At 39.4% G+C, this 21525-nt stretch overlaps 1 protein-coding gene across 5 annotated transcripts in view; it reads left to right on the top strand.

The window, feature by feature from the left end:
• The window catches only part of TEC (tec protein tyrosine kinase), a 135229-nt gene that overhangs the window by 97110 nt on the left and 16594 nt on the right, over positions 1-21525 (top strand). For all 5 annotated transcript variants that reach the window (XR_004267510.1, XR_004267511.1, XM_032274115.1 and 2 more), the window contains 6 exons: positions 4016-4097; positions 5080-5208; positions 6772-6812; positions 7448-7623; positions 11889-11954; positions 18191-18245. Coding sequence is in view for 3 of the 5 variants with exons in the window: in XM_032274115.1 (XP_032130006.1) it covers positions 4016-4097; positions 5080-5208; positions 6772-6812; positions 7448-7623; positions 11889-11954; positions 18191-18245 (549 nt within the window). In the remaining 2 variants the exon portion in view is untranslated. The remainder of the gene's footprint in view (positions 1-4015; positions 4098-5079; positions 5209-6771; positions 6813-7447; positions 7624-11888; positions 11955-18190; positions 18246-21525) is intronic.

The raw sequence follows: 21525 nt of genomic DNA, 5'->3' as shown, positions 1-21525 counted from the left end.
CTTGAGCAGTGAATGTCCCTAGTGAAAGTCACCTTTTACCCATGGCTGTGGTCTCACCGTGTAAAGAAAGGAAAGTTGCAAAAGTCGTTTTCAATGTGGTGGAGTTTTGCTTGTTTTTAATTGCTCCTGTGAAGTATACATTTGCCAGTTTTGGGTGATGAAGATGTTTGGAAAGCAATGAGCCAAAATATGCAAGCTTCTGGCTTATTCTCCATGAAGGTGGCAACATCACAAAATGTGGAAGGGCTACATTTAATTTTCCTTTTTCTCTGTTCTTCATTTTATAGCTGCCATTTCTCTAAGTGAAGGACAGGGAGAGTAAGTACTTAGAGGTAACTCTGAGGCCAAACTGCTTGATTTGCTGTGAGCATGTATAAGTCACTTAACCGCTCTGTGTCTGTGTCCTCTCTTGAAGAATGGGAATAATAACAATAATAGTACTCATTTCATAGGGTTGTTGTGAGGATTAACTGATGTGATGTATAAATAGCTTTGACATGTAATAAGAACAAGGTAAGTAGTTGTTGCTGTTATTACTATTGCTATTCTCTTACTACTGCTGCTGCTATTAATATTACACCTAATATTACACCTACCGCCTGGATCTCGAAGTAAACTAAATTTAAACCACCTTCTTGATTAAGTATGTTTAATGCACATATAATGGGTCTGTGTATCTATACGTGTGTGTGGATGTGTCTCTATAATTTTTTTTGAAATTTAGCAGAGAACCATTCCTACCACACTTTTTTTTTTTTTTTCTTTGAGATGGAGTCTCACTCTGTTGCCCAGGCCAGAGTGCAGTGGTGTGATCTCAGCTCATTGCGACCTCCACTTCCCAGTTTCAAGCAGTTCTCATGCCTCAGTCACCTGAATAGCTGGGATTACAGGCATGTACCACCACACCCAGCTGATTTTTATATTTTTAGTAGAGACAGGATTTCACCATGTTGGCCAGGCTGGTCTGGAACTCCTGGCCTCAACTGATCCACCTGCCTCAGCCTCCCAAAGTGCTGGGATTACACAGTGAGCCACTGCACCCAGCCTCCTATCACAGTTCTGATGGCTGTTAGACATGTTAGGGATTGACAGCATTGGGGCGCTGTGGCTCTCATGATTTGGGACCCAGAATTAGGATTTTTGCTGTCCAGGAGAAAGAGATTCACTCTGCAAGTTTTGGGTTGGTTTTAAGAATGATAATATGATTAGAACAGAAAGCATTCCATCCTTGGGCTATTAAAATTGTTGAGATGAACAAATATGAGAAAAGTTCAAAAACAATCTGAAAAATAAATCAAGAAGGGGTAAGCTTCTGCTTTATATAATTTAAAGCAGCATGATTCGAAAGGTGAAAAATACCCTCTCTTATTATGACTTAAGTGTAACTAAGAAAGTATAGATCCTAGTTTCACATTTTCATAGTGAAATTTTGCATTAGGTTCAGATACAAGGTGAAAAAAATAAAAGTAGAAGACATTTTCAAAAGACACCAGGAGAAGAAAGTGGGATGGATGGAGAAAATAGCGGGGAATCCCCACCAGCTGTCTAGCTGGTTACCTCCTGGATGGTCCCTCCTTCGTGCTTCCCTAGATGAGTCATTCTGATGGCAGCTGGGGGATCCCCAGGAGCTGGTGTGTCTTTCCTGGGCTTCAAACCTGGATCTATCTTTAATCTGTGCTGTTTCTCCTACACCACACCATTACATTATAAGTCTGTGGAATAAATGAATGAGTAGGTGGAAGACACAAATAGGAGGGAGGGTAACTATGAGTGAGTAGTGTTACTAAGGGAGAATATTCCCTTTTTGTTTAAATGGTTTCTGCACTTGAAGTTTGCAAAGCCCTTGCCTCCCCAACAGCCTCTGCTGTGGTAGGATGACTCAGCACAAGACTGAGGGCAGCAGGAAACGCAGCTCCCTGGATCCTCCTCCCCAGAAGGAGGCCAACATGGTGTGATCTGAGGTTTGCTCAGGGAAACACTGGCCCCCAAATATCTCTTCAGCCTGCCAAACAACTCAGCCAAAATTAGGAGCTTATTATTTGGGCTCAGGGTGCTATTCCTAGAAACTTCTCATAGAAATACAAATGCCCCAAGTTAGCTAGGTAACATATCAAGCTAGTTTTAGTTATCAAAACTCTGAATTTGGATTAGGTTTTTTTTTTTTTTTTTTGGTGGGGGAGGTGGTTAGCAAGTCCAACAAACTTCAACGAACTTTTACAGGCTCATGGTACTGACATGAGATGAGTTTTGTAGGGAAGTTAGACTGCTTGGAGTCTGGAAAGGCAGATTCCAAGAGGCAAACAGTCAAGGGATATTTAGAGGTTAAATATCCTACTCATATGGCTTAATCTTACCCACTTGGTTTTCTAATTTGAAAAATGAGGATTCTAACCCTAGGAAGGAATTAGATTGCTGTATGGTTGATATGAGGCAGTGCATGTAAAGTACTTAGCCCAATTATAGGGACTCAGTAAATTATTATAATGAATTAAATTGTTATTACAATACACCACTGGTTTCTGGAACGTCCAAGGCCCTAGCAGTCTTTTCCAGACATCTCAATGTCAATTCAGAATGACTAGTTCATGGTGCATTTTAACTTGTTCCTTCTGTACAGAGTTGGTGTGGGCAAGCCTACGTAACTATGAAACTCATGGAGCAAATGAGGAAACACATCTCTTCACATCTCTTTTAGCACTTTATCGATCTGATATCATGGCTCACTTTCTGTCTTGTAATAAGGTATTTCTGTATTTGTCCTGGAAATAGGCTTCATGCCTGATTCATTTTTGTGTCTTATGCAGTTCTAGCAAGGTGCTGAATGGTGTATAGCATTATTTGTTCTATGGTATTCGCTTTGCTATTGGAGTGCATTTCTGACTGGGTACTGTAGCTCTCACACCTGTAATCCTAGCACTTTGGGAGGCTCAGGCAGGAAGATCACTTGAGCCTCGGGGTTCCAGGTTATAGTGAGGTGTAACTGCACCACTGCCATCCAGCATGGGTGACAGAAAGACCTTCTCTTAAAAAAAGAGTCCATTTCTTTGATTTAAATGAACAAGAAGGAATTATCTATTGAGTATGGACAGCCAGCCATTTATCAATGAAAGAGCTATTTGGTTTTCAATCCAGTGGGTGTGGACGTAACAAAGGGAGATTTCTAGTCATGTGATACTTTTTAGCCAGTCTGGGTTTTTCTGCCTTGTGACTGACCATCAAAAATAAAGTGACAAAATGTCTGGGTTAGTTTCCCAGGGTTATCTTATTGTTAATATTAGAAATATTAAAAATAAGGCTACATAATTGCCCACCAAGGGCTACCTCTGAGTGAGGCACTGTGGTTAAAAGGCTGGGCTCTGCAGTCCCAATTCTGGCTTTCTGGATTCCCAGCCAAATGGCGATGGGCAGGTTAGGCAGCACAACGTCAGGGGACAGCGTCTGCAGGTGCGCTGCGTGAGTGGTGCCTGCTGAAGTCACACAGGAGCGGGGGCCTGGGTAGGCCTTCATTTTCTCCTTTATAAAATAGAAAAACTCATACCTCGATGGCAGGATTAATTGAGTTCATGTCTGTAAAGCACACAGCACCGCGCTGGGGTAGTCAGTGCTTAATCCAATTAGCTACTGCAATTATTGATAGTGACAAAAGGAAGCTAGGAGTGATGCTGAAAGAGTAGCCCGTTCATCTAAAATATGATTTAGAGAAATACTGAACTCTGTTATACCAAGTTTATCTAAGGAACTTTAGTTAATTGGATTAAAAGAAATACTGAGATTAATGAAGTATCCTGGCCTTTATATTTTTTCTTCTATAAAACATGGTCCTTTACAAAACGTGTGTCCTACTTAATGTAGAAATGAAGAAGTAGGAATTGAGTTTTCTGGATATGAAGTTACTGACTTTCATTCAGTTATTTGAGAATCATTGATTGGTGCCTATAGTACCAAGGGCTGTATGCTAGACAAAAGCGCTGTGTCTACATCCTTCTCACCAGTTCCATCTTTTGTTTTATTTTAGGTTGTTCATGATGCTAACACACTTTACATTTTTGCACCTAGTCCACAAAGCAGGGACCTGTGGGTGAAGAAGTTAAAAGAAGGTAAAACTCACAATGAGGTATTACTTTGTGCATAACTTTAGGAGATAAAATATTGGTATCACAAAGACAGAAATACAGCTAATATATCTATTGCGTTTGTAATCTCTTAGTCTACAATAAGTGTTTCTCCAAGGATATGCTGTTGTTGTGTTACCAGCATATTCAAGATAACTTCCCTTTTTAAATTCAGATTTTTTCTAGTTTCTGAGAAAAACATTCTCTCATTCAATGTGTAATATATCTGAAGGTGATAAAGCACAAGCTTTTATGATAACAGAATTTGTTTTTGTTTTCATTTTTTTTGAGTTGGAGTTTCACTCTGTCATCCAGGCTGGAGTACAGTGGCACAATCTCAGCTCACTGCGACCTCCACTTCCTGGGTTCAAGTGATTCTCCTGCTTCAGCCTTCCGAGTAGCTGGGATTATAGGCACCCACCATTATGCCCGGCTAAATTTTTGTATTTTTAGTAGAGACAGGATTTCACCATGTTGGCCAGCCTGGTCTCAAACTCCTAACCTCAGGGGATCTGCCCACCTTGGCCTCCCAAAGTGCTGGGATTACAGATATGAGCTACCACACCTGGCCCCAAATTAGGCATTTTCTAAGAAATTGCCCATGCAGTCAATATTTTGTATGGATGGACTGACATATTCATGAAAGGTTTAACCTGCGCAGTCCTCATTGCTTCTCCTGCAGAATAAAATGGTGTCAGACTGACATTTGCATTTATCCATCATTGGTGTAACAGCGGTCATTTCTGGTAAGAAGGGTGCTTCACCACCACCACCACGAACAACAACAAAAAACAAGAGGTCGAAGAGAGCTATATAGCTTTTCTGAATGCTGAGTCCTAGGATCTAAAGGCGTTCTTATAGTGAACATAGTATCCAAGGAATAAGTAATGATCAACAGTGTTACTTATGAAACATTCTGTAGTCACTTTTGTATTTCACTAATCATTACTGTGTTTGTGAATTACAGAAATAAAGAATAACAACAACATTATGATAAAATATCATCCTAAATTCTGGACAGATGGAAGTTATCAGTGTTGTAGACAAACTGAAAAATTAGCACCCGGATGTGAAAAATACAATCTTTTTGAGAGTAGTAAGTATTCATTTTATTTCATAATTATGTTGCACTCAGAATGAACATGTTATTGGTATGGCAAGAAAGTGGCATGGTTTTGATTAAGTACAGCACACTTTCTAGTAAAATGGAAATGTAGGGAAAGTGTGTTTTGTAAGAAAAATTATGTTTAGTTACAGTAAGACCTTCTCATGGAATCAAAAGGTCTATTTTGGGAAGCTTTTATCACAATATTGAATCTTGTTAATAATGAATCCATTGGAAGTGTGACTTTAATGTGGCACTGTCAGCAGCTTTGAAAAGCATTAATGTTCCTCAACAAATAAACCAAGACGTGGAGCTAGAAACCTCATGTAGCAATGCATCCACAGTCTGATTAAGGCCATGCTCATTTTGATGGGGCATAGCAGTAGTGGCTTCAGTCTGTTAGAACAGTAAGATATCATAATGATACTCACATGTAAATGTTGAGATGAACAACAATGTCTCAGGTTAATTTGGCAACTAAGACCCTTATAAATCCTGGGAATGAGAGGCCCTTAATCATAAGCTAAAAATAGGCAGAGATTGTAAGTTGCTAGTGCTGTAATAAGACACCCATAGTAATGATTGGGTGTACCATACTTGTCTTTTCCTGCTGGTGCCATGCAGAATGCTCACTGGGTCCATCAGAACTGACAGAGCTTCTGGATACGAGCAGAACTAATACTTGGCAGGGATGCTGTATTATACATGAGCCTAGACTAGATGACCTTCTTTGTCCATTCAGCCCTCGGTTCTAAGAGGAAGGCCTGTTTCTAAGCCTGTTTTTGTTTCCTTTTTTTTTTTTAATGTCTTAAGTTTTGGTATTAGTGAACGCGCAACCTGAGCTGCTGTAAAAAGAGACCCAAAAGTTACAGTGACTTAAACCAGAGAGAAATTTATTTAGTTTAATGTAATAATCCAGAGGTGGTAGGTGGGTGATCTGGGGCTGGTGGGGTATTCCTGCAGTGCTTCCTGGAGTTGCTCCAGCTCCAGGAGTCTCTCTCTTCCTGGAAGCAAAAAGAAGGGGGCCAAGGATGCCCATGGGAAATCCTTTTAGGGATGGCATCTAAAAATGGCACACCCCATTTGTACACAGAGTTCATTAATTACAATTTGGTCCCATTGCCACACCTAGCTGGGAAATAGTCTTTATCTTGGGTAGCCATGTGTCAGCCAAAACTCTTGGACTGTGGACTGTAGAGGAAGGGACAGACTGCCCAAGATGATTAATTTCTCAGTGTGGTCATGATTTCAATGCACTGTTTGATTTTATGAACATTGTTGAGTGCCCAGTTTATGCAGTGGTGGGAATACGTAGAACTGGCCTGGCCTCAATCCCTATGGCATTTATAGTCTGTTCAGGAAGGCAGAAATACAAGCCAGCTATAATAGTTTTTAATTCTGTTCCAGAATAGAGATACAAGCAGCATACACCAGAGCTGGTCAGAGTGTACTGCTTCTCTGTGTATTAATTCCTGCTTTTCCTTAAAACTACCAGTATCTTATCTTTATCAATCATTGGCAGATTTAACCTGTTTTTGTTGTTGGCATTTTCAGGCATAAGAAAAGCATTACCTCCAGCACCAGAAACAAAGAAGGTAGGTGGTCTTGAACTTTTGTTAGTAAAATCTTCACATTTTAAGCCTTTAAGTCTTAAGTTTTGGTAGTGTTTGTGGTTTATTGAGTATGTGGTTTATTCATTCATGTGATGCCGTTTTCCCCTAGGATTGTCTCAGAAGCTGATGTGCTGTAGCTTATTTCAGTTTTTTGTGGTGTCAGATAATACCAATTTAATTGTATTGAGATTTTATCATTGGAGAACCTGTTATCATCTGGCATTTTGCCTCTATTTTCACTTAAATAGTTGTATTAAGAGGAGTGGGACTTTAGAGAAGTATTTCAGTCTTAAGACCACAGTGTGACAAAGAAGTGACTTCAGTGATACAATGATATGCCTTTCAGGAGTGGGGTATGATAGAGAAAACATGCACTCTGGACCCAGTCAAGACCTGATTTGATATGAGTGACTTTCAATGGGTTACTTAAATTATTGTTACATTAGTTATGAAACAGGGATTATAATACTCTTCTTTATGAGAGTTCATTGGATTATATTAGGCAGACTTAAGGTCTCTACTTCATTCTGTGGTGCTGTATGACTCATTTAATTTTTTGATTCATGATCAGTTTCAAATAGAAGACTAAACTTTCAAATGTTATCTTCCTTGTTTAGCGAAGGCCTCCCCCACCAATTCCATCTGAAGAAGAAGATAGTAGTGAAGATATCGTTATAGCCATGTATGATTTCCAAGCAACAGAAGGACATGATCTCAGATTAGAGAGAGGTCAAGAGTATCTCATTTTAGAAAAGAATGATATTCATTGGTGGAGAGCAAGAGATAAATATGGGTAAGTGTTCCCTCTCTCTGTGTGACATGCAGTGGGTGGGTGGGAGTCAAGTGTTGAGTGAGAAGAGGATGAGTGGTAACTATCAGGTAATGAGACAGATTTCACCAGCCATAAATGGAAGGACACAGTATTACTTTGTAGTAACACAGCGCTTTCTCAGTGGTCACTCAATAAATGCAAACTGACAAATCAATTCTTTTCAAAAGTTAAAATACATTGGTCCCTTTCTCATCTGATACATGTTTAATTTGATTATTTTGACCTTGAGGGAAATTAAATGTTATATTTTGTTCCCACTTGCCATAAGTAAGTAATCTTAGATTTTTCTAAGAAAGTTTGCTGTAATTTTTTTCTTAGAATCTCTATCTGTATATATGTACATATATATATATATATACATATATGTGTGCGTGCGTGTATGCATACACATACACAGTATACTGAAGCCTCTTCTCACTTGACTTCTTTCTCTCTCCATGTGTATGTATGGAGGAGTGAGAGAGTATATATATGTGTGTGTGTATCTATATGTGTGTGCATGTATATATAAAATACATACATATGTACATACAGGAAATTAAACAGCAAGCATTTTTTTTTTTGTACAAGATAATTTAGGATTTGAAGAAAACAGTCCTTTCAACCCTATCATTGATAAATATATGGGCAGATATGGGTAACTCTAGGAAATGAGTGTATTTCAGGCTTCATAAGAAAACTCTGTATCCTATATTTACTTCTGCAGTACAATCCCATTTATACCCTGAGTTCCAGTAGATGAGAAGAGCAGGACTTTATGTCCTGCTGGAGCACACTCTTCTTCCACCTGTCCTCTCACCTGCCAGCCCCAGCCCCAATTTCAGGTCACTGTTCCTCAATTTACTTCTGAAGAAGCAGTGGAAATTTCTGGTTTAGGCAGGGTCCTTCTCTTCTGCTTGATTCCTAGGCATGGCACATATCTGAGTGCTGTTTTGCTGTGCATTATTAATTTTTTTCTTTTTTTTGAGATGGAGTCTCATTCTGTCACTCAAGCTGGACTGCAGTGGCATGATCTTGGCTCACTGCAACCTCTGCCTCCTGGGTTCAAGTGATTCTCAGTCTCCTGAGTAGCTGGAACTACAGGCGCATGCCACCATGCCCAGCTAATTTTTGGTATTTTTGGTAGAGATGGGGTTTCACCATGTTAGCCAGGATGGTCTCAATCTCTTGACTTCATGATCTGCCTGCTTCAGCCTCCCAAAGTGCTGGGATTACAGGTGTGAGCCACCGCACTTGACTGCATTATTAAGTTCTTTGCAACTCTTAAACTTTTATTCCATGTTTACAGGAAGGTTGTTACTGCTTCTCTTTATCAGATGCTGTATTCGATTTTTAAAAAAATTTTTTTATTGAAAAAATTTTCAAACATCTCAAAACTGTATAGTATAACTCTTGCTGCTTGACTTCAAAAATTACTAACATTTTGCCAGTCTAATCCTTCCATTTTTTTTCTAGGATATTTAAAAGTAAATCAAGTCATCATGTCATTTCACTCCTAAATCTAACTTCTAAAGACTTAAAAAAAAAAAAAAAACGCCACCCTGTCATTATCATACTTAATAATAGTTTTTAAAATAATATTGTCTATAGACTTTGCCTTAATATTTTTGGACCTGGAGGAAGAGTACAAATGAAAATCCACATAACATATATCTAAGTATTTAGAAGTCACAAATCAAGCTAACAAACTGGAAAACAAAATATAATTAATCCTCCAACTTGACAAATACCCTTTCATATTGACAAGAAAGGTATGGTTTGAATTTAGAACTCTGTGCTGGAATATCACAGTGTGTGGAAAGCTGGCTCTGGGGGCTACCTCTTTTCTTTCTTCCCTCCTGCCCTGGCTCTATCTCTCATGTACCGTGTAGATCTTCTAACCCCTGCACCCACGCTCTTTCTGCATGGCTTGCAAAAGGCAAAAGCTACCCCCCATCATGGCCATACCTTCGGCCTTGGTGAAAGGGAATGCACATGGCCAGCCAGCACAATTTGTTCTTTGGAAGATGGACCCAGAAGAAGACCCATGCAGACCTTGGAAATGAGCAGGGAATTTTGGGGTCCTAGTTAATCCAGAAAGGAGCATGGGAACACAGGTCAGAGGAAACATGGGATTTCGCAGAGGTCTCAAAAGTGTGGGGTCAGAGTAAGAGCTTCTCCGGCCCAGGTCTAAGGATGGAACCAATGATGTAATTCCGGTTTCCCCTGATTAGCTCTAATACTTATTTTTACAGTTGGTTTGTTCAAATCAGGACCTACACACTGCATTTTGGTTACTATATCTCATGTTTTTCTTATTCTACATTTTTGATTTATTGAGGAAACCAGGTCATTTAACACTAAAATGAGCCATTATCTAGATTAAATGGATTGTTTTATTGTGGTGTCACTTAATATGCTCGTGTTTCTTGTATTTCCTGTAAACTGGCAACTAGATCTAGAGGCTTGAACACTTTAGAAGGTGATCTCTGGCTGTCCTACTTTTAGTAATGCGAAGATTGCTTAGTGGTTCAGGTGTCAGCCTTGTTCCTCTGTCATAAAGTTCTTCATCAGTGTTTACCCTGATGATTTGGGAGTTCATTAATGATTCTTTCCTAGAGTCGTTATTTCATTAGGGATTGCAAAATGGTGATTTCCTAGTTTTGTCGTTCTATCTGCATTTGCTAGTTTTCTAAAGAAGAACTGCCTCATCCACCAGTTCATTTAGTTTATGAAGGAAAGGAAAGATGAAATTTGGATTCTTGAACTACTACTAATTTTCAGAATCATGAGTTGATGACTGAGCTTTCTCTAGTGATAACAATAATAACCAACAGTTTTTTTTTAGTGTTATTATGGATACTTGTATATTTGGTTTCAATCCATTGCCACCATTATTCTTTTTGCTTGAATTGCCAATTTTAGGTCGATGGTAGTTGTTTTTGGTAGAAGACCCTGTTGGATTTTCTTTTCTATTTTTCTTTTCTTTTTTTTTGAGATGGAGTCTCGCTCTGTCTCACAGGCTGGAGTGCAGCGGCACAATCTCGGCTCACTTCAACCTCCGCCTCCCAGGTTCAAGTGATTCTTCTGCCTCAGACTCCCAAATAGCTGAGATTACAGGCATGTTCCACCATGCCAAGTTAATTTTTGTATTTTTTAGTAGATACAGGGTTTCACCATGTTGACTGGCTGGTCTTAAACTATTGACCTCAAATGATCTGCCTGCCTCGGCCTCCCAAAATGCTGGGATTACAGGTGTGAGCCACCGCCCCCAGACACAGTTTGACATTTTTCTAAGGAGGACTGGTTCCTTTTAGTCACAAATGTTGTTTAGAGACAGTGGCGATGCTAAGATTCTAATTGCTGCTGGATTGCCATGGCTTCTAGGCCTTTCTCAGTGCAACAGAGCTGCCTGTATGCACACATTAGTGTGTGTGTGTGTGTGTGTGTGTGTGTGTGTGTGTATTATGAGTTCTTACTAATACATTAAACTCAAATGTAAGATTATAAGGTTTCTACTCAATTTTTAAATTTTATATGTGTATTTCATTTCTTATGCTGAGAACCTTAGCTCCTATTGACAGAAGAGTGCATCTTAAATTGTGATGTGTGTAAAAGTCATCTGGGGTAAAATCAGACATTTCTTGAACTCATGTAGGTCATCTCCTTTCACATTTATTGGGTTATGACCCAAGAATTTGCTGTTTTAACAAGTGCCCTAGATGATACTGACCCCAAAGTCAGGAATTATCCTTTGTGAAACTATTCTGTAAAAACTATCGAGGTATTAGAGTGGTGAGTGTTCTTAATCCAACACTTTGACTTTTCTGAAGTAGTGCTTTCTTTAACACATACAACCAAAATTGTGAATTCTGGAGAAGTATTGTGGAATATTGGAAGAGAACAGGACCTAGTCACCAGTCCAGAGTCTGAGTTCTGGCCCTGTTACTGGCTAACTTTTTTAAAAAAAAAATTCCATAATCTTTCTCAGCTTTAGTTTCTCTACCAGAAAATTGGTACAATAATGCCTGCCTACACCAGAATTTTTGAGGGGATCAAAAGTGAAAGTACTTTGTAAAATGTCAAATGAATTACAGATATTGAATTTTGTGGGGGGTCAGCTAGTCTTTCTTACAAGCTTTAAGCAACATTATGCTTTATTTCAGAAAGGCAATAATCTTTCTTTCTTTTAATAACCTCCCAGTAAAGTAATTTTAGTTTACCTAAAGTATTTTTATTATTTCTAGGAATGAAGGATATATCCCAAGTAATTATGTAACGGGAAAGAAATCAAACAACTTAGATCAATATGAGTAAGTAAATGTTTATTTTATGAGTGTAGAAAATCAGAACGTTTTCATTTTCCTGATTATGTAAGGCATTTGAATATTAATGGTTATCTTTCATGATCCTTTGAAGGGGGTGATAAAATATCTTTAATTCAGTTGTCTGATGTGGTAAAAGACTGAGAATTAATCTCTATTATATCTATTTTTTAAAGGTACTGTGTGTGAATGAAATTACATAAGCTTATGTACATAAATTACATAAGCATAATTGAATCAATTTGAAATAAATTACAGATTAGCTAGAAATACAGATCATGTCCATTCATTCAGGACATAACAGTTTCCAGAGTAGAAATATTAATAAGAAAAAATTACTCATAAATCAATGAGTTGACTTTTGTCAGCATTAGTTTATTTCCTTTCAATCGATTTATTATTTTTGAAAAGATAGAATCATGCTTATTTCCTCATACACTTTAATATTCTTTGAAAACATTTTCCTAGCTACATTTTATTTCATTTAATCATAAATTTATTAAATACTTACTGAGTCTTAGCATCTATCAAGCATTATGGACGGCCTTAGGGAAATAACCAGGCAAACGGCACATGGCTGTCCAATAATTTATGTAATCATTTCCTTATTTGTGTGGCTTAGGTTGTTTTAGGTACCTTTGCTATATTAAAACAATGAGATAACTTCTTGTTTCTTATCTTACACTGGATCTCTAAAAGCTATATACTGGGCTAAAGGCTATATATGAACATCGTTAAGGCTCCTGACACATGCTGTCAAATTGCTTTCTAGATAACTTGTATTATTTATATGCCCACTAGCAGCGTGTGGCCAAGTTGTATTGTGAGGCTCATATACATCAAAAACTCTTTTCTTGTCATTCTGAGGTCGTGTATTGATGCTTCATTCACTTCCTTAAAAGCAATAGCAACAACAGCTATTCTTCTCTTCGTGTCACTTGCTGTACCGTAAGTGTACCTTAACATCTAGGAAACGGTTAACAAGTTCAAAAGGCCAGAGCCCTCAGTGGGGTGTGATCTCTCAAAGTAGTTTTAGACGTAGGAGGGAGTATAAACAATATATAAACAAAGTAGCATTTCTGCTCTTAAGTCCGATAGATTTTAGGAAAAATTGTAAAATCCGTAGAATTAGGGAAGGTGCTAAAAGGTGAAACTTGGGCCTGGTTTTAAAATGATAGCCCTGAGAACTGATTGAATTTGGGGAAAGAGGATGCTTGGATGCCAGGTAATCCTTATCTAAATATGAGAACTCTTCTTATGACTCATGTGATTTCAAATGAGGCTGTTCAATCCTGAAGTTTATGATTCAGGGCCTCGAGTGTTTTGAATGTAACTTAATTTGGAAATTGTCTCTCTTCTGAAAGATTTTCTCCCTCTACGTAACTCTGGACTTCTGTCTCCAGCGTGGGAGTGCCCTCACCTTCTGTGCAGAGGCGAGGGAGTCCACATGGCCTTGTGCCATGCCCAGTAGATGACCAAGGGGAAACCTGTTCCCACATGGGGAGGCAGAGACCCTATTCTGCTGTCTTCCTACTCCGTGTTTTATCTTGCTTTGTTTTGTTTTGGTCACAGCCCATCCTGTAACACTACTGTGTTAGTCAGGGTTCTCTGGAGGGACAGAACTAATAGGATAGATGTCTGTGTAAAAGGGAGCTTATTAAGGAGTATTGACTCATGATCAGAAGGTGAGGTCCCACAATGGGCCGTCTGCAAGCTAGGAGCAAGGAAGGTAGTCTGAGTCCCAAAGCTGAAGAACCTGGAGTCCCGTGTTCGAGGGCAGGAAGCGTCCAGCACAGGAGAAAGATGTAGGCCAGAAGACTAAGCTAGTCTAGTCTTTCCACGTTCCTCTGCATGCTTTTATTCGGATTGTGGTGGCAGCTGATTAGATTGTGCCCATCCAAATTGAGGGCGGGTCTGCCTCTCCCAGTCCACTGACTCAAATGTTAATCTTCTTTGGCAAAACCCTCACAGACACACCCAGGAGCAATACTTTGCATCCTTCAATCCATTCAAATCGACACTCAATATTAACCATCATAGCAACTTAAATGTTCTCAGGAATTTAAGAAAACAAAAGCCTCTGCCAGCCGTGGAATGAATAGTTCTGCTGTTTGCTTGGGCCCAGGAGGAATCCCAGGCCACAGACTGTCACTGGGCTGAACTCAGGATTTCCAGGCCTGCAGCTCCCAGTGTTGTCAGTAACCTAGTTCTTTCCTCCATGCCCCGTCACCAGAGTAGAGAGGAGAAGGTCAGAGAGATCACTGCTAGAAAAGAAAGTGGATTCATTGTGATGGTTAATAAGAGGATGTTCTTGATGGAAAGACATTAAAGGGAGAAGGTGACTGAAATGAAAGGGCCCTTAGAACTAGAAAAGGTTTAGGATAAAGGCTTTGAGTGCGTGGCATAGGGTGACTTATTGGGGGCAAAATTAGAGAACAAGCTAAGATGTATAACTGGTTGGGTTTATGTTTTTCCTTTATTTCTACCTCTTGTCTTCTTTTCATGATTTACTCTCACCCATCCTCACCAAGAAACTTGGCAAGGGTTTGACCTTTCCAGGTTAAAAGACGAAATGCCCTCATATCTCTTCTTTCCTTATTGGCATTGCTATTTTGGGGTAACCAGCTAATGTGAAAAACAAATTCACATTAGAATTTTAATATCTAAGAACAATCTGACAAATTACCTACAAATTCAGGGCCTAATTTCTAAATGTATAGTTCCTTTATCAAAAGGCATTAGCCTCTAATAAAGCTTTTCTGTGGAATGCTTTTCAAAATCCCTATCCCTCCCTCCTTCCCTCCCTCCCTCCCTCCTGCCCTTCTTCCCTTTCTCCCTTCCTCCCTCCCTCTCCCTTTCTCCCTCCCTCTCCCTCCCTCCCTCCCTCCCTCTGTCTCTCTTTCTCCCTTTCTTTCCTTTTTTTTTTGGAGACAGAGTCTCACTCTGTCACCCAGGCTGGAGTACGGTGGTTCGATCTCAGCTCACTGCAACCTCCATCTCCCAGGTTCAAGTGATTCTCCTGCCCTGGTCTCCTGAGTAGCTGGGATTATAGGTGCCCACTACCACATCTGGCTCATTTGAAATTTGATCCCCATTGTTGGAGCAGGGGCCTGGGGGGAGATCATGGAGATGGAGCTCTCCACCATGATGAATGGCTCTGTACCTTTCTCAAGGAAGTGAGTTCCCACTCTTAGTTCCCACAAGAACTGGTTGTTGAAAAGAGCCTAGGCCGGGCACAGTGGCTCACGCCTGTAATTCCAGTACTTTGGGTGCTGAGGTGGGTGGATTACTTGAGGTTAGGAGTTCAAGACCATCCTGGCCAACATGGTGAAATCCCATCTCTACTAAAAAATACAAAACTTGGCCAGGCACGGTGGCTCACATCTATAATCCTAGCACTTTGGGAGGCCGAGGTGGGTGGATCACCTGAGGTCAGAAATTCAAAACCAGCCTGGTCAACATGGTGCGCTGGAGAATCACCTGAACCCAGGAGGCGGAGGTTGCAGTGAGCTGAGATCGCACCACTGTACTCCAGCCTGGACGACTGAGCAAGACTATCTCAAAAAAGAAAAAAAGAAAAGAGCCTGGTGCCTCTCTCTTCTCTTGCTTTCTCTGTCTTGCCACGTAGTCTCTGCATGCCATCTCCCCTTCATCTTTGGACATGAGTGGGAGCAGCCTGAGGTCTTTTCCAGATGCTGGTGCTGGCACCATGCTTCTTGTACAGCCTGTAGAACCATGAGCCAAGTAGACCTCTTCTCTTTATAAATCAGCCAACCTCAGATATTCCTTTATAGAGGTGCGTGGTATCTGTGTCACATTTTACCTATGTGTATAGTTCTTTCTGACAGGAGAATTCAGGGGAACCACTGTTGTCTTTTTTTTTTCTTGCCTGGGGATAGATAATCACAGGAGAGGAGAAAGAAGAACTGAGCTGTTAGAAAATCCTGACTATGAGTTAATTTATCTGTTTTTCTGTCCATGACTCCTTCCTCCTTTGTAGCTTCCAACAGACACTGAAAGGTCTGAATTGATGTCATAAGGAAGGGAACATCCTTTCCAGGGAACTTGGCAATGCCATAAAAATGACCCCTCAGAACAGGATTTTCAAGAGCCTGCCCTTTGTGCAGTGGATTCCTCTTTTCCTTCTTTCTTTCTGAGGAGCTGGAATACAGTAGATGAGGAAGGGGCCTCCTCCTTTTCCGAGTATCTTATGTCTAATTTCCTCTTGAGAGCCACAATTTAGCTTCACTGATTTCTTATATCTGAGCCCAAGATGAAATCTCCTTTGTTTACTCTTATTGTAAAGATGAACTGGATCTTGTTATTAATAATTTTTTTTCAATCTTTCAAATCCTGCTAGTTTATAATTTATAATTAAAGCTCCAGTTATATTTCCCTAGTTATTTTTTGTGAATGTTTTTGGCATTTGACAAATGTTTCTTGTATCAGTGAAAAAGTGTTAGGGACAGAATTCTGCTCTCCTAATTTATTATATTTCTCAATTGCATTCAGAAATGTGTTGATCACAACTGCAATTTTGTTGAACTTGGTCTCATTTCATAAAGCGGGGTCCATGTAATGAGATGCTGACAGTTCTGAGGCCTGGTTCAACACCTCAGATTCCAAATAAAATATCTAACGATCTTTAGCTCAGTTTGAGGCTGTAATTTGCATTTGGCTACTACATAAAAGAATCTGGACAGAAAAAGATCTCGTATTGTCTTTTTTGTTCTTTGTGTTTTTCCCTTCTTTAGTCAGGGAAGGCCTATGTTTCCCTGTTTTAGGATTTTTCTTGGGCCCAAAGCAGGTGCTGGTTCTCTTATGGAAGGCTGAAGCAGTGTCTAGAAATTTAAATATCCAGAGAAGCTGAGCTGATCTTATAATATTTGAAGTCTCAGGGTGTATTACTGTGATGGAGAGTTCCTTGCCAAAGAGAAAGGATCTAACAAAATAAGTTTAAAACCAAAGGCCAAAGAAAATGGTCTGAGTTCATGTTCTTATGGCCTATTGACTTAAGTCACATGGAAGGATTGATTATGCTGGGGAAAGTAGAGAGAGGTGAATATCTCTGAGGATGATGTGGGTGATGACAGTATCAAGAAAAGGGTTTTCCAAAGGATAAGAAGAGGTACAGGGCCAGGCATGGTGGCTCACGCCTGTAATCCCAGGACTTTGAGAAGCCAAGGTGGGCGGATCCCTTGAGGCCAGGAGTTCCAGACCAGCCTGGCCAACATGGTGAAATCCTGTCTCTACTAAAAATACAAAAATCAGCCAGGTGTGGTGGCAAATGCCTATAATTTCAGCTACTCAGGAGGCTGAGGCAGAAAAATCTCTTGAACCCAGGAGGTAGGAGATTGCAGTGAGCTGAGATTGCACTATTACACTTTAGTCTGAGTAGCAGCAAGACTCTTTCTCAAAAAAAAAAAAAGAGAAGGTACAGATTGGCAGGGCCTTGGGATGTGGCACAGGGTGGTGGAAAAATTGGGTGGGAGGGAAGACCAGCTGCTCGTTCAAGGCTGACATTTCTATAATAGAGTCTTGGGCAACCACAGAACTTGGGGCTCTGCTGGAAACCAGCAAGTCTGAAGACCCAGGAGGCCTATGCTTATGTTTTGCTCTGTTTCTTTTGTCACCTGGGACCTTTGTGAAATTCAGTGAGGGAGCCTCCATAATGACCTGAGATGAAATCAGCTGCCATATTGATAGGAGGAGGGCTTGGAATAAGATTTAGTTTGAATTAAAGACAATAATACAAAGTGACACTCCCTGTATATTTGAGCCAGTGGAGTAAAACTCGTTCTTGCCGTGATTTTAGTAGTGAGAAATTGAAAGTGATTTTTATATTGAACAGTGAAGAAAAGCTTAAATAAATTACGGCACATGCATACTATAATGCATACTTATATTGATTTGCAAAAATATCTTATAATGTTATATGAAAAATTCAGGCTATAGTATAGCCTATGTAGTTTGATCTGGCTTTAATGAAACATGAGAATATGGGCATACATACATGTTTTCATAGAAATATGGGTAAAAAAGTCTGGAAGTATATACATCAAAATTACTAGTTGTCTATTGTTGAAATTATGAGTGATATCTTAATTTGTTTTTATTTGTTATATTTATTATTGATAAGCAGCATTACCTTATTAATCTTGAAAAGACTAAAATATATTCTAAAAACCTGAGGCCTGAAATGTATTTTTTTTTTTTCTGTTCAGATGGTACTGCAGAAATACGAATAGAAGCAAGGCAGAGCAACTCCTCCGAAGTGAAGTAAGTGTTTGTACTTGTGGGCTTGGATAAAGGGCAAATTAATTTTAATGAATCCCTAATAAGTAGTTCCACATATCTCTCTTTCTAAATTTGTCAGCAGTGAGCAAGTCTATGCAAAACTATCCCCAGAGGCTGAGGGAGCTGAGAGGCTGAAGAAAGAGACTGAAAAATTCAGTTTCTTAGAAAGAAATATTTAATAGGGACTTACAAACCAAAGTAATCATGAGCAGCCTCAGGACAGTGTATCCCTACACCCGCCCTCCAGAAAGTATTCTTTATATAGCAAACTTTTAAGGTAAAACATGTACAGCTGGACATGTCTTCAGACTTTCTTACCAAACACATGTGACCACTGATGAAGTTAGATAAGCATGTATATGAAAGCATTGTTTAAATACCTTGCTAAGTGGGGATCGAACACTGGTCATCATTGTGGTTTCACTTCAAGATGACATCACTCTTGCCATGTAACAGGCTGTTTTCCTACATGCCACCCCTCGAAACTGGCCCTTACAATTTCACATGCCCAAAGCTTTGGTGAAATAACTAATGTGGTTATTATAGCAGGACATACTGGGGACACCAGTATGTCCTGTTACAAAGGAAAACATTCTGTTATTGAATTTATTCAAGTAACTACATTGTCACAAAATAAGAATACTCACAAATCGTTTTGAAATTTTGGAGAAATCAGGTGGAGAGAATATTTAGTGCTTTAGTTTTGCTCTCAAAAGTATACTTTACTCAGTTGCTATAAGCTTTAAATAGTTTAAAACAAACAAAAACACGTTTTCTTGACTCTTCTTCAGAGTAGCAGCCTTCCACACAGGATGTTGTCCATTCACCTTGGAACCACCATCTACAAACCAAGCAGCTCTTGATTGGTCAGTTGAGAGCTGTTTATTGGGCACTGTAGAATCCAGCAGCTACTCACACAGTTCCAGAGTCAGTCTTTGGGTTGGAGAGGCTCCCTGCTCATGAGCATCTCCTCCTTGCACCCACCAGATAGCATAATCCTATGTAAACCATTTCCATTTTATGATGGAACTCTGTTAGACACTGCTGTCTCCATTAGAATGTTCCTCTGACATCACCTGAGACAACATGGATATTTCAGGTGTCAAGATCACTTTATGTTCTTCAGTCATAGATGTAGCTATAGTTAGCATCCATAGCAAGTCAGTAAATGCCCCTCTAGTAGAAATTCTCTAGTTCAGAGTCCCAGTAGTTGTCACTGGGAGATGCTCACTAGCTTTTGCCATAAGACTTAGTAAACACTCAACAAAGGACTATCAAATAGAAAATTTGTCCCTACCAGCATTCCAACTTTCTCTACACTATGAGCTTAGGCAGTCATACTGGCTCCCATTTAGTATGTCCAATTGATATTGCTTGAAGGGCAGATTTACATGCCTTCTGTTTTACAGTAGAAGAAACATTCCCTAGTCAGATACAGTCTTCATTCCCATAAAACATTTAGATAAAGGAGACACAGCTGCTTTACATAAAGCCTGTTCAAACATTCCAGCTTTCATAGTCTTATAAACCCTTATATTTTTATGTTTTAGTTTCAGAAACTTGTTTTCTCTACTTCTACAACATTTGACCCTCTGTTGTGCAAAAGGCTTTGGCTTCCTAGCAGGGCTTTGCGCCAAAGGACTGGCCCTTTTGTCAGTCTTTATCTTGATTACGTTGCTTCAGTTTTGCCCTGAAGCAATTCTTGCTCAGCCTTCTCATTATAATCTCTGTCTTTTAGCTTTTAAAGTTTCTGTAGACTGGGGATATAGCAAACTGATTTTGGGCTCTTTAATGTTGGGAAACCAGCAGGGGCTCCTTTTGGGCCACATAACCTTCAGTAGTGTTGTTTTAAGACCTTTGTTTTAACCCCATAAATTTCCATTTTATTCATTTGATTTTTTAATAACCATCTAAAGATTTCCTCTCTGCTGGGATAAGTTCCATGACTCTTTCCTGACTTTTTCCTCATTCTCTTTCTACTCACTTAATTTTATCTATATCATTTTTTACTTCATTTGGAAACAACCTTTAAATAACATCTAAATGAGAAAAAAATTATTTTCTTAAGCAAAAACTACATCCTAATATCTTTTATATAGCCTTCTCCACTAAAACGTGTCTTACTTTCTTTATATACTCTGTATATAGAATTGTTTCTCTGATATCTAGCAGTTGTAATTACATACATTAGTTACTATTGTAACTCCTAGTAGCACTAATTTCCAATAAAAAATCTAGGAAGTGATTAATTTTAATTAAGTTCACATACAAGTCAAGCAAGTATGAAAAACATCAGAGAAGCAGCAGTTTTATGACCTTGAGCAGAGACAACTTAAACCTGTCTGACCAGTAGATCTAGGCAAAATGTCTGAATTAAATTCTGAAGCTGTTTCTATTTTATTTTATCAACAATTTAGAAACGAGTTTCACTTACCAAAGATTCTCTTAGATTGCATAGAAATGTCACCTACACATAACACATGTAGACATATAGGCATACAGGCACACAGAAGCAAACCTATAGCTTTCATAAAGAATTGCCATTACTAGCTTTCAGATAGTTTTAGTTTTCCCTTTTGTTAGCACATGTTAGGTTACAGTGTACCCTGTAGCAATTTATTTTTCATCCTGAAAGTGTAAAGTGCTTTATCAAGCCCCACAAAAACCTGGGCATAGATGGCTTGCCTCATTCTTAATTCTCAGGAAAGCCCCTGGGCCTTTCCACTGGCCACCATGAAGTTGTCCCTCCCAGTAAATTTCCTTCATTAGACCAAACCTTTGTGACAGTCAGAATGATCCAGGCCATCTGGCTACAATTCCCTTGTGTTTGCCTTGCATTCTGAAGGTGTTGCTGCAGAGCTGGGTGGGTAGTAATGTCACTCATTTTTTTCTGCTTCGTTCCTGCTAGGGCAATACCATTATCCACTGTGTCCCACAGTTAGACCATCCAAGTAGCCAGGGGTTCCCTAGGTAGTTGTTTTTTGTTTTTGTTTTTTTAACTCATTTATGCTAGAGGTTGCAAATTTTTTGTGTGGGAAAAATCAGACCTTGGTGATGACTTTGAGCAGAGGATATAAATAACTCCCACAAGTTTAGTGTTTCAATAATGGAACACTAGGCATAAATGGGTAAAAGGCTAATCAAGTGAAGCACTGGGAGTAGAGAAGGAAAAAAGAAATTTGTAACTGGTTGTCATCAGTTAGTAGTAAACACTACTGTGCTAGGACCAGCCAGTAGTTGGTTAACGGTCTTTTCAGTCTCT

Source organism: Sapajus apella, unplaced genomic scaffold (genome assembly GCF_009761245.1).
Source record: "Sapajus apella isolate SASKATOON/1434 unplaced genomic scaffold, GSC_monkey_1.0 scaffold5, whole genome shotgun sequence".
Taxonomy (NCBI): Eukaryota; Metazoa; Chordata; class Mammalia; order Primates; family Cebidae; genus Sapajus; species Sapajus apella.
The sequence above is the reverse complement of the archived record's forward strand: the minus strand, read 5'-3'. Positions and strand labels throughout refer to the sequence as shown.